The following is a 14,239-nucleotide window of genomic DNA, read 5'->3' as shown; positions in this document are numbered from 1 at the left end:
TGAATAAATGCACAGGTATTGAACAGAGTGCTTGCACTAAAACTGTAGTTTGATGTACAAGGTTTAGACAACTCACAGATCGGACATGAAGTCAAATGGAAATCACAACATGAGCGTCAACAACAGCAGCCATCCACATACAATATGGCAGCTGCAATGCAAAATAGCCTAGTGCCTGCAGTATAAATGGGCATCACTGTGCTGTAGAACCTGAAGTGGAATGGCTGTTTTCGACTCTTTAGTGGCTCAGAGGGAATAATGAGTGTGTGCTGTAATCGTTACTGCAAGAAAAAAGCTGAACAATAGTGATGTCGGGATTGTTTTAGTGGCTCATCTATTTGGGCGTGCGTGTGCTGTAGATCAATGGCAGAGCTCCTCAAGAGTTTCTCACCATGATGTATGGCTCTGTCTCAATAAGCAGCCAGTTTGGGAGGGAGACAGAACAAGAGTCCATTCTGTCCGATTAGGTGGAGAGAATGGAGATAATGCCTAAAGGTGATCGTTTCATTGAAAGCACTATCACTGGGAATATCATTAAGCTTTTATTATTTCCCCTCCCGACAGGAAGGGGTCATCAGATCCTCTAATGTTATTATGAACAATGTATCACACAGCATTTACATTCATTCATTTAGCCGACGATTTTATCCAAATGTATGTGTGCTTTATTTTGGATAAATGCTGATGAATTCAGGTACCAATAAAACTGTAATATCTTCTCGGTTTAAGAATTTTTACCACGTTTAAAATATATATATAACATTGAAATATGATTGTGACATGTGGGGCGGGGCCGAGAGCCGTGGGAACGGAGCAAGTTTTTATGTTGTTGTTTTATGGGGTTGCTGCTTTTACTTTAGTTTCGTGTTTGTTTATTTGATTATTAAAGTGTTATGTTTAAATGTTCGCCGGTTCCAGCCTCCTCCTTCCCGTAGCTACGATCGTTGTTACAATGATGTAATTTTGCACCTAATTATAGTCATTGGTTAAAATCATCTGCCATAACATCGATTAATCTGAAAGGAAAGCCCTATGGGGACAACTAATGAAGGAGAATGAGAGCAAGAGAAGAGAGACAGGTAGCAAAGTAGCTTTTCACAGCCGAGCCCTGTTCCCATCCACTGTGGGACTGGTTGGGAGCCAAAAAAAAAATCCCACACCACAGCAGAATAAACTGCTGATAAAAATTCAAGCTTTGCCCTGAGAATTTCCTTCAGCTATCCTCTCAGCTCAAGGAAAATGTGTGTGTGTGTGTTAAATCAATACACATCTCACATTCTCTCCTTGTAATGAGAGGATGTGCAGTCTATCTAGGGAAGAGCGACTGAGAGAAAGAGAGAGTCTGGAAAATCAGGTTGCAGCAGCACCAATAGGCATCTTCATGATACTAGAACACTAATAAACTCCTCCACAACCTAATTTCAACTCGTACATATTTGCTGCATATAAATGCCAGCGTGAATACATTAATTCTGTTCTGTCTATAGATACTTCAGTTATAACAGTAACCACTACAACATCAACTCTAGGATTAGCGCTTTTCCCCACATTTAACCGAACGAATGTGACTGATGTGATATGAACACTGAAACAATTTCAATGCATTTCCAGCATGTCTACTTTTCTCAGTACTGGGGCTTTGGTTAAGGCTCTTGTGGAAAAGTGTATTGAAGATTCTGAGTTGTTATTACCTTCTCACACACTGCTTGTTTTAGTGGTCTGCAGTGTACAGTGATAATGTGTGTTAGTGGTATGCCTCATTGATTGTGGAGCAGCTAGAGTGAGAGGAGAACCACAGGGCTCAAGGGAGGGCACTAGCCTTTCACAGTCATCCGAGATCGCTTTCAACTCCACTAGAAACAAGCCTTTGTAATCTAACATTCGCAGAGAGCTGGATTGAAAAAAACTAAAAGCTGTCATCAGGGCTCAGAAAGTGAAAATCGAAAGAGGGGAAAGATAGTAGCAGTCTGGCGCGTGTGTGTGTAAAAAAGAAGTGTAGAGTTCTTGCAGACATTCAGAGGGGAACCCAGTGTCACATAAAATATTAATGCAGATCAACATGTCTTTCTATTTGGACCTCTGAAGAAACAAATACAATGGTGTGAGTTAAACCAAGCTGGAGGTGTAAAAGTAGAAAGAAATTACATTGACAACACCTCAACACTTTCCTGATTTATATCTACACCATGTTTCTTCACTAAGTCCAGAGAAGAACTGGTCCTAGGACTTAGCCTTGATTTTCCAAAAGTTCTTCAATGTGCACTGCAAAGTTCTGTGATCATGTCACTGAGATTTGAAATGTTGCAATTAAAATACTGAAGTAAAAGGTTTCTCTAAGTATAGGGAACATTTCTATAATAACATTGTAGTCTCAAGACACACACTGTTTACTCATAGCAGAATTACACTGGATTTAAGAGGTTATGTAATTAAATACAGAAGAGTGGTGCACTATTTGATGAAGTAGTCATTTTAAATAATCATGTACTTAAATGTTGTGGAAATGTTAATTCAGTTGGCTTGTAAAATGTCATTTTGAGAACCAAATTAACTGTGAGGGGGAAATGTAATCGAGTATGAGTATACAGAGTTTTGAAAGTATTCAAGTGTTTTGAAATCGAAGAGAGTAGAACTCCACTTATTGTAAGGTTTTATCGATGAAGCTCATGTGTATTAGTGTGAGAGTAACTAGCTACTAGTTATTACACGGTTCTTTGGAATACATGACTTTGACTGGCCAATCCGAACTCAACTGCCGCCATCTTGCGTATCCGGGTAACTGTACGCAAGTAAACTGTAGTAAACTTTAAAAATAAATAAAAACTTAAATATTAATATTACTGTAATATTTTTGCAGTTACTATCTTGCTAGCATGATTGTTTCTTAGCAGATTTAAGCATATCGTTCAATAACCAAGGCTGCATTTGTTTGATCAAAAATAGTTATTATGAAACATTATCACAATTTAAATGGGAGTGTACTATAAAATGTAATTTATTCCTGTGATGCAAAGCAGCTGTTACTCACATGATTTTTCAGAAATTATGCTGATTTGCTGCTCAAAAATAAATAAATAAATAAATAAATAAATAAATCCTATAATTATCAATGTTGAAAACAGTGCTATTACATATTTTTATGGAAAAATGGTTGAATAGAAAGTTCAACGAACAGCAATTATCCTAAATGTTTTTCGCTCACTTCCGATCAAAAGAATGCACCCTTGCTAAATAAAAAAATAAAAAATAAAAATGATTAATTTCCTTAAAGAATCAATTAAAAAGTCTTTCAGCAAATTGAACCACTTCGTAGGCGGACATATTTGTTTATGACACTGCCTAACTGTACATTATCCCTCACTTAGCAACTCTTCCTTTCCTTCTCTTTCAGCTCTAATTGTCCACGAAGGTCCCTCCGTATTTCGCATCTTTAACCGTTGGCAGGCTGTTAATCAGCAGTGGAAAGTCTTAAACTATGACAAGGTGAAAGACAATGAGGAGCATCAGAAGACCGGTGCCACATTCCGAACCCTCTCTCTGCCGCTGACGCAACGAATGGAGCCGACCGGCACGGAAGGTGAAGCTTCCACCTCCACGTCCTCCCTTATGGCTGCAGTTGCAGCAGCCGCAGTGACCACCGCAACCCCCAGCACAAACTCTGTCCCGTTGGCAGCAAGTGCCATGACAGACCCGCAGGACTCATCTGAGCCCAGCAATGGGCAGCCCTCACTGCCAGACCACCACTGTTCTTATAACATCCTTCATCTCCTTAGCCACCACCTGAGGCCCCAAGAGCCACGCGGACAGACCAGCAGCAGCAACCGCGAACTGGTCATGAGAGTCACCACAGTGTGAGGCCTTTGGTGAAGTCCAGTTTACGGTTGAATCTCTGCATGCAACGTATTTAAAAGAAAGGATTCACTGAGGAGAATTAAACTGTTACCCGACGACCCAGTACAGTGCTGTCCGAGTTTAAGCCGTTTTTTTTTTTACAGTATTGAATAAATCAAGGAAACAGTTTCTCTCACAGTGGCTACAGGAAAGATTATGGCCATAAAGCTTCCTATGTGAGCAAATGAGAAAGGTCAAAGGTCAGTGGGGTGGAGTCTCTGAGTGTATTGTCAGCTCAAGGTCACAGTCAAAGCTGTGACCGTTCTGAAGCACAACCTTAATGCAATCCAGTTTCTACACTGACAGCCACTGCTGAACTAAAACAGCTCAGAGTGAAGAACAAACGTGTTTGTATGTAAAACACAAACATTTTACGATTACTACGTTGTATTTTCAGATAAAATCCTATTATTAATGTCACTTGCAGCATTGAGCAAGTCTAAATCTGTAAAAAATGGGGTACTGAAGGATCAAACTGTTGTGTTTACACACGCAGGCAGAACATTTTTTATCGAAATCAATCCTCTTTGTCTTCTCTCAGTCTTGTACATCAAATAACAGGAAACAACGTTACAATGGACACAAGTTGCAGCAATCATACATTTTCGAAACTACAAAAAAGTGGCCCAGTTTATGGCAAATTCTTGATCAACTGACTTATTTTGTTTACATTTGTTAAATTTGTGTCAGAAAAAAGGTTGCTACATTAAAAAAAAAAAAAAGACAAATCAAACTGTTTTAACTATTGTATGTGTCTGTTTCTCTTCTGGAAATAGCTACTGCCACATAGCATTCAATCAAATCCATTAATTTCAGTAATGCATTTAATGCATTTCCTTTCCAAGCAATCGAGAGCACTTGAAATGTTTACATTAATCCCATTTTTATTATAAAACTTAATTTTTTCTCAAAACAAATACAGACAAAAAGTGGACCTACTGTAAGTGGCTCAGTGCTAAAAAAGACAGGAAACCGCACCAGTGCCTCTTCCAAGCCTGACCACAGTCTGTTAGTCTGCGAGTAATCATATCTGCCTTCTCCTTCTGTTAATGCTCCGCTCCTTGGGATTTCTCAATTTTAGAAAGAGAGGAAAAGACTGAACAATTAAAGCTCAAGCAAATGAACTGTTTGAACAGTGCACCTCCAGGATAAACTCATCACAAATGGAGTTTAATGCATTTAATGACAGAAATGAGGTACAAGTTCTATGAAAACACTTCAATAGATCAGTGTGGGAGTGGTGATTTGAAGATAAAGAGTGTATAGGCCCATTATGTTTGAATAATCACGGAACAGAAAAATCATTGCATAACAAACTAATAATTAAAATTGAGTTGCAGCAATGCAAAGCATTCACAGCACTTCCTCTAAACAATGCTAAATGTACACCGAGAGCAGGGAGAGTGGGGGGGATAGGGAGTGTCAACAGCTCACACTAGCTGCATTTAAAGATGCTTTCAAACTGCTGCTGACGTGTGGTTAATTCCATGTGAAACAATAAAACCAAGGCACAAGAGACCGTAAGTGTTTTGACATTTCCTTCACTAGAATCCAGCTAAATTCCAGACAGATGGAAACATTATAGTCATAATGAAAGAGGAGAAAAACCATGAGGTGAAAAAAAAAAAAAAAAAATTGGAGGAATGTTCCATCTGCTCTACTAGTGTCTTTGTTTGCTCATCCACAACGACTGATGATCTTCAGAACCTGCAGGTGATCTGCTACTCCAGCTCCACCAGTAGATCTCCCTCTCCGACTGTATCTCCAGCTTTACAGTGCACACTCTTCACCTGAACAATAACACACATTCTATTAGGAGAGATCTGAAACAGCTATGTGTGTTGAAGTCAGTCAGAGATGTCAAATCAAACACTGGACACAGGAATCTTCAGAGAAACAATGGAGAAAATATTTAACAACAAACAAATGCGTCCATATTAAGAAAGATAGAAAACACTGCTTCATTAAAATCGCACAAGAAATATCTTTGCAACCACTTGTAGACATTGTTTCTATATTACTATATATCTTCCTACACAAATGCATACAGATGATTCTTTAATCAGGGCAACACTGCAGGCCCCTAGAACCATTTTAAATTGCTTTCTTTTTCTATAATTTATCATTAGAATTTAATCATTTTAATACTTTTAGGATACAACCGATGTTAATGCTTTAGTGATTCTAAACTTTGCTATGAATTAACCTAAAAGAAAAATACACACACATGCTGCATGAAGCTGCATTATTTTAGTATCACCGAGATACTATTATAGTTTTATTAATATTTTAAAGTTGTTAGATTCTATATTTTGAATTTTCATTTCAGATTTAGTAATTGCTGTTACTTTTTATGTATATATGTTTTTTTCAGTCCTTTTAATACATCAAATACATCAATCAAACTAATTCCAAATGAAAAATGTCAACTAGCTAAAAAAATGTTTTACATAAAATTATTTTTATGGTTTTAGTTTAAGTTAAATATTACAAACCTGGCATGAAGTACAATAAAATATCCCGCCATCAATCAAAGGAACCATAAACACCTTAACCATAATCTGTTTTAGCCGTCTTACAAGGAGGGAGAGAATTCGTACAGTAGCTAAGTGGTCTGGTCAGAATAGTGTGGATAGTGGTCAGTGTCTATAATCACTCGCTCTCTCTCTCTCTCTCTCTCTCTGTAATGTAGCTATGTGGAAGAGTGTGTTCTTTATGTCATATCGATTTATGATGCACAGAGTAGTGAGGAGGATTATGTATCAACTTATGTATGGTATGTGTGTCTGTGAGCTCACCTTGGCAGTTTTTGCTGCGGTCATGCTGTTCTGCATCTTCATGGCTTCAATCACACAAATCTCCTGTCCCTCTGCAACCTTCAGAATGCCAAAGAACAATAAACCACAACAGCTATTCCGCAATCAGTACTTTATAATAACTTCTTGAACCACGTGACTCAGAATATTTCACAGATTTCTGCAGGTCTAGAACATAAAACCTCAGCACAAAGAGCAGGGGAATATTGTAATATCATTTCATAAAGGCTCGTGCATTAGAAGAGTCATGACGGTTAACAAACGCACAAAGCTCACTGTAACGTGAGAGCAAAATCAATAAAAGAGACCTCTGTTTATTTCTATCAAATTATCCGTTAGGGAAATGGATTATGGAAATAAGCGAGCACTGAGGAATTACTGGTTCCCTCCATCCACAAGGGTTCATTTCTGTCTCATCTATACAGAAGTGCCGAAATCAGGTGGTGTGAACGTCACTGCTCTGTGTGTGTGTGTGTGTGTGATGCTGCTGAGTGAATGAGATGTTTTACTGGAAGGGCTCAGATGTATTAGCCAGAGCCAGTCGGTCTGTGCATTATATAGAAGTCATTAACAAACTGAGTCAGGACACATTCAATACAAGTTGACAGCAACACACACACATGGACATTGTGTCATACTGAAGTCCACTGTCAGCTTTACAGATGAAGTCAATTTAATGCAAATCACGTTATTTATAGCCATAGTAAATTCCGTCCTCATTTACTCGTCATTTTAAACCTGTATGACTTTGTTATGTGGAACACAAAAGGTGATCATTTAAGAACACCTGGAAGTTTGAAAAACAACTTTATTATTTACTATTGAAAGCTACACCATGAAATTGATTTTGGTCAAACTTAGCCAGAAGTTACAATTTGAAGTTAAAAATGTCTTGAGTTTGTTACTTATAAACATACAACTTTTCACTTCACAGGGTGTTCATTTTGTATCTCATTCTGACGGCACCCATTCACTGCAGAGGATCCACTGGTGAGCAAGTGATATGCTAAATTTCTCCAGATTTGTTCCCATGAACAAACACACTAAACCTTGGATGGTCTGAGGGTGTGAGCGTTTTCAGCAAATTTACATTTCTGGGGGAACTGTTCTTTGAAATTTTTTTAAGCAAATTGATCTGAGAACTAGGAAAATGATACACAAGCCACATGTACTTTTTTGCTGCATGAAGGTGATGGTGAGTAAATTATGACGGCATTTTTATTTCTTGGTGAACTATCACTATAAACTAACTCAAGATAAAGTGTACTGGCATACTATATTTATTTCCAGTATCAATCCATCCTTTCTCATCTTGTTTCTAAGTGACTGGCATTTGACTACGATCTCACTGTTGTGAAATATTTAGGGGTCAGCTTCCTTAAAAGTAACAATTATTTCACCCTTTGAACAATCCAAATTAAACGTGAATCCACTTGTTAAACACGGAAATGGGGAGGAATAGAGTTCTACTGATTGTGCAGTGTATTTGCACTATTTCCAGTAAGTGGCTTACATTATCTCCTGGTTTAACGGACACGGCCACCACAGATCCTGGCATTGGAGAGCGGAGGATACTACTGCTGTCTTCTGGAATCTTCTCTGGCATGTGTTTACTGAGGGATGATGCCAGTTTACTCAGCACACGCAGCTTAAACTGAGCACATGAAACACAGAGAAACGGTTACACAGGGACCTCAAATTAAATACAGAATACTATGATGATACAAAAAACCAAATTAATCAATCAGACACTGCAAAAGAACATCAAACCCACACACAAACACATTTCCCCCAATTTTTCCTTTAGATTCAATTTTTTTTTTACAATATAAAAGTCTAGTGCACATCTTATTCAGACCAAACAATAGCCCTGTATGCTTCTTTAAATAATATCACAGAAGATTATACACCCAAAACAATTATGGAAAATGACTTGCTTGCAGGGCTTGCAGAGTGTACCCATGCATATTTAATTTTCTTGCCTTAACTGCCTTTGACAATTTTTTTTTAAATCTGATAAGTTTTGGTAAACCCACATGAGTAATTCATCTTCTGAACTGTAGCATCTGAGTGATTTATAAACATGACTTTGTTTCCAGACAGACTCATAAGACATCCTTCTGTTTGGAACTGCTGATTTTCACAGGTTCTTGTCATTTTTGTGTGTATTATGTAAATGGTTTATTTGGTTATAATAACCCCATTAGGCCCTGATGTCAGATGCTGTAACTGCATCTTTTCTTTGGCGGCCGTTCAAAATGAGTTGTGTATTCTGAATGCGGTCATGCAAGAAAACACACACTAGAGGTTTAAAAGAGCTCTCTTCTGTTCACCAATGCTGAATTTATTTGATCGAATTAGAGGACAAACAGTAATATTGTGAAATAATATAATTTAGAACAACTTTTATCTAAAGTAATATATTGTAAAATGTAATTTATTGCTTTGATGCAAAGCTGATTTTTGTTTTGCATCATTACTCTAGTCATCAGTGTCACATGATCCTTCAGAAATCATTCTAATACACTGATTTGCTGCTCAAGAAATATTTCTTTTCAATACCGATTTTGAAACTGTATAATAATTTGTAAGTTTAACTTTTTTATTTTGTCTCTTTAAGATTTTTTTTTTTCGTCTCTACGGGCAAACTTCTGAATGGTTTGGCCAATATTTAATTATATTATAGCAGATGTTTCACTATTTCCCAGTACTTTTCTTTTTTTGAGGCTATACGTTTTTCCCATTTTTATCTCAAAGCTCACAACAAATAGCTAAGAAATGTTTAGAGAGAGTAAAAGCTCATGGTTTTCTCCATAGCTTCCCATCTTCACCTTTAGATGGCAGCACAAATCTGTATCCGATCACATGCTGGGCAGGGCTGGGCAGCTAGCGCTTTATTTAGCTTTGTGTGTATAAGACAGATGAAAGGCTTGGTCAGTGCCCAGTCTAATTCAATTAACAGACGAGTGAAGCCTGGCCCTCCGCACTGCTCAGTGAATGAAAAGCAGTTTTGTCAATTGAATGATTACCAATGCAAACACACACGACCTCACTCCCTCTCACAGCAGCAGCAGTATGCCAAGAGCATCCACCCCCTGCTCTCCAAACAGACACTAATGGAGAGCCATTAGCTCATAACAGCCTGCAGAGCAAATGAAGAGCTTATTAATAGAGGCACAAAAAGAACGGGGCACTGACACTACAGGATGGAGGGATGAGCCTGTTGTGAGATGGATATTTGAGTACAATGGGGGACATTCCTCCACACCATTTTCACAGCATCATTTACAGAACTCAAGTGCTCAGAAAAAGCTTCATAAATAGATAATAAATATAAAAAGTTTGTGAAAAAATTGTTTCAATGTTTTGCCAGTCTATCCTCAACAAAAGTGCCATATACTTCCATTTTCCTAGCTTTTTATGGGTGTGTTCAAACTTGGCAATGGTTTGGTTGGATTCATTCCATGTGTGTAGAAATTCAGCCAATTTCTGGCACTGTTTTGACTCCTTTACATTCCATAAGCTCTCTCTGCGAGTTATAAGTTGGTAAAAATATCACCGTATGAACACACATCCAACAAGCAAATTTAGCACAGCACACAGCATTATTCGATAAGTTCTGTTGCAAAATATACACCTAAAAATAAATACCTAAAAATACAGTTTTTAGGTATTTTTAGGTTCTGTGTTAAAACTCACAGCGTGAATGCTAAGTAAACCAGGAATAAATGGATCGATTTCTTTTTTTTTTTGGTGACAAGTGTAAACAAACCCTTCATGTTTCCCACCCTCAGTGGTACTTCCTGACCAGCGTGTCATTGTGAAGTGCCCCTTGTATACAATTGATGATGTCATTTCTGAGCTATATTTAGCAGAAAGGAAAAGGTGGCTCACTCATTAAATCACTGGGTAGCTCTCTGAAGGGAATATGTCTGCTTTCCAGGAATTCAACCAAGGAAGCCTTACATCATGTGTGTTAAACTCAGGTCACACACGGTAAGGAAGGGTGATGATGCGGTGACCGGGGTCAAATCACTAAATCTCTGAGCAACAAAGTGAAGCCACAACTGAAATATTTAGTGGTTGCCAGCAAGTGCTTAGAAGTACCACAACACACCTGGGTATATGAACTTGAAATATAGAAATATAAAGTGAATAACTTAGGAAAAAAAAAAAACTGAAACAAATTTTCCTAATTTTTTTATATTTTGATTCTCTATGCTCACCATGATGACTTCATTTATTTGATCAGAAATACAGTAAAAATTGGAATATTGTGAAGAGTCATTACTCCAGTCTTGAGTGCCACATGATCCTTCAGAAATCATCTGTTCATGAAAAAAAAAATCTTAGTACCAATGTTGTAACCAGTTGTGCTGCTTCATATTTTTGTGGAAATCATGTTTTTTTTTAACATCTTTACTGCCACTTTTGATCAATTTAATGCATTTTTGCTGTATAAAACTAAAGATTTAATGGCATATTACCAGTATAACAATTTGAGTAAAAAAGGTGAATAAAAAAGTTTGATATGTGAATTTTAAACTGCAGAAACTTTGGATATGGCAGATCTGTAATCTGTTATGACAAAGCCCAATTTACAGCATTCATTATTTCAGTAACACTGTTACATTATCCTTAAGAAATCATTCTAACGTGCTGAATTGGTACTCGAGGAACATTCTTATCTGATGAATATAGTTCTGCTGCATAATGTGAAGACTGCAAAAAAGTGTCTTTTCATTCAGCCGCTAAAGCAGTGAGAGCACTAAAGTCCCTGTACACTTGTGAGCCAAATCTTAATATTTAAAAAATGACCAAAAGCAGCATTTCTAAACAAACAGATCAGTCAATATTCTATTGCTATTTTGAGAAACTAAGGCTATTCCAAGTACAACCTGCAACATTGAAGAGAAGACTTAGGACTCTTGAGTTTCAAAGAAAATACCACATCTGCTACTGACAGATAATATAAATGGACTGGAATAATTAAGGTCAGAAAAATCGCAGTTTGAGATGTTCCTCTGCAAGGCTCGCAAAGTCTGCTACACACCTATTGGAAGCACTGCAGAAACCATGATATGAGACTGCACCTGAATAATTTAATAAATCGATTGCCAGAATACACAAGGCTCCATTCTAGAGCAAGGGGTTGTGGGTGGAATTAGCCCGTAAAGCATGCAAATATGCACACGTCAAAAATCTGCCAGAAACATTACACCATCCTGGCACCACTGACATCATTTTCAGTGCACCTTGATTTGGGACACATTTATCGTAATCTTGCATGCCATTTAAGATGGACAATATGCAAATTTGGGATGTAGCTTATAAGGTCAATATCAGGCTTTGATTATTAATAATAATGATACGGTTTCTGGTACTCACTAATTAATTTTTACTCATGAAGTAGGTTAGGGAAGGTGGTTTAGGCTTGAGATGCTCTACTAATGGTCTCACAGCATTTCTGAGTGCCATTCCTGAGAAGAAACATCTAAATTACTTTTTCTGACAGGAGGAAACTCTGAAAACGGTTAAACTCTGGTTTCTGCTGGACATGGTGGCGAAAAAGACAAGCGCTGACGACCTCAGCCCCACTGTCCCGTTAAGCACAGAATGAACGGAAGGCATCCCATAATTGCCGTGAACCCAGGGAAACTTTGAAACTTTGAAGCCGAGACCCCCATGAAGCAAACAAGTGTGCAGTCTGGAAGCCGGCATTTCCTCTTCTTTTACAGAGTTACTGTGTTTTAAACCCTGTTTGTTTGTTAAAGCTGTTGATGCGCTGATGCTGATTGTTTAGGTGGCTTTGGGTAAACTATGATGGGACGGCTTGGGTTGATTTGTAGTTGGGTTGAGACACCTGTGCGTTGTTTTGGCCACACGAAGTGTGAGAGTCTGTGTTTGCGTGTTTGGCAGATCGACCGGAGTGTAAAGACAGGATACACACTCCTGTGAGCGACATCATATAGCATATATCACCCAGCATGAGGCACACCAGAGAGTGCACATGGACATAGTCTTAAGGTACGTTCACAACAGATGCAAATGCAATTAAAATCAGCGTTGGTGAGTATATGAAACCGTGTTTCTCGCCAGTCGGCCAGTATTTTTTTTTTATTAATTCTAACAATGCCTGATAACTTGATATGGTTTAATACAAAAACTGTGTTGCAATTAAATAATTAATGATTTATGAATTTATAACTCTTGATAAGTGTTTTCAGTGTCTTTGTTTGCAGCAAATGCTGCTCCACACGAAGTCCATCTATGCAAGTGCTATGAGTCGGAGTCCCTTATAATGTGCATTTGAAAATGGAACATCTACCAACCATCTTCCAAAGTTTGAAATGAGAATTATTATTATTATTATTATACATTAAAAATTATTATATAATACTTTACAAAAAAAAAAAAACGGTTCCGAAATGCTCTTATTCCTTTATTTCTTTATCATTATAGCTGTGGTGTGGACTTCACTATTCCCTAATCAGAACAATTATTAAAACAGTACCGTTTTTGATTATAGCTTTTATCCTTGATGTGATTTTAGCCATTATGGTACTTATCAGCCACTGAAAGATTCACACAGGCAATACTTGAGGATGAACTACAGACAGATAACTAACAAAAACATCTGAGACAAGAACGGTCTTTGAAAACATTCATATTAGCAATGGTTCTCAGCTGATGGATCACAAAAAAAAAAAAAAATTCTGACGGGGTCTTGGACAACAGGAAAAAACGATTATACAATACAATAATAATACAATTATACAGTAATAAAATAATAATATATTTTTGTATAATCATGAACGGACTGGATAAAGTAATAAATAAATAAATAAATAAATAAATAAATAAATAAATAAATAAATACAAATATTAACTATTTAAAAAAAAAAAACAAGATTACTTTGTTCATTATTGCCCAAATAATTTTTTGTCATTCAAGGTAGTTTGTTAAACCAAACGCTGCAGTATTTTGGCATGGGTTAGGCATGCTCATCCTTAAAAAGGACCCTCATCTGTTATACACTGTAAAAAACGCAAGAACAAAATGTATGCAAGATAAAAGAAAATACGATCTGAAAATTAATTTAGTCAACTGAGTCAATTTAGATCGAATATGAACATTTGTGCTGTGGACCATTATTTGTTTAATAAATAATTCTTAAGCTAAATTAAATATTCCAATGGTATAATCGAAGAACATTTTGATTAACTTTAATATGATATGTTTTGGCTAGGCTAGCATCTCCATAATCTGGGTTTTGAAGTAAAACCAGTTGAGAACCACTGACATATAGTTCAAGCCACTATGAGGTGCTTGTTTAAAGACTTACGGAAGTGCCCCGATACTGCAGAGTGATTTCTCCAGCTGCTGTCCGCAACAGACACTGCATTCAGACACAAAACAGTAAAACATAATGTGTGTTAAAGTACACCGGGGTTGTGTTTATTCCACAGCCATGGTGAATTCTACGTTCTGACTGGCCAACATGTTTCTAGTGTATTGATTCATTTCATTA

The 14,239-nt window shown here is 37.2% G+C and overlaps 2 protein-coding genes across 2 annotated transcripts in view; one reads left to right on the top strand and one right to left on the bottom strand.

The window, feature by feature from the left end:
• LOC132142496 (E3 ubiquitin-protein ligase MARCHF4) overlaps positions 1-4,619 on the top strand; it is a 46,880-nt gene extending 42,261 nt beyond the window's left edge. Inside the window, exon 4 of the mRNA XM_059552408.1 lies at positions 3,392-4,619. Within this exon, the coding sequence (XP_059408391.1) occupies positions 3,392-3,855 (464 nt within the window). The 3' untranslated portion in view covers positions 3,856-4,619. The remainder of the gene's footprint in view (positions 1-3,391) is intronic.
• A 138-nt stretch (positions 4,620-4,757) lies between these two features.
• Positions 4,758-14,239, bottom strand: part of LOC132142495 (propionyl-CoA carboxylase alpha chain, mitochondrial-like) — a 73,726-nt gene continuing 64,244 nt past the window's right edge. Inside the window, exons 20-23 of the mRNA XM_059552407.1 lie at positions 14,054-14,107; positions 8,221-8,361; positions 6,690-6,767; positions 4,758-5,681 (exon numbers count right to left, since the gene is read on the bottom strand). Coding sequence (XP_059408390.1) covers positions 5,613-5,681; positions 6,690-6,767; positions 8,221-8,361; positions 14,054-14,107 — 342 coding nt within the window. The 3' untranslated portion in view covers positions 4,758-5,612. The remainder of the gene's footprint in view (positions 5,682-6,689; positions 6,768-8,220; positions 8,362-14,053; positions 14,108-14,239) is intronic.

This window comes from Carassius carassius, chromosome 6 (genome assembly GCF_963082965.1).
Source record: "Carassius carassius chromosome 6, fCarCar2.1, whole genome shotgun sequence".
In the NCBI taxonomy this organism is placed as follows: Eukaryota; Metazoa; Chordata; class Actinopteri; order Cypriniformes; family Cyprinidae; genus Carassius; species Carassius carassius.
The sequence above is the reverse complement of the archived record's forward strand: the minus strand, read 5'-3'. Positions and strand labels throughout refer to the sequence as shown.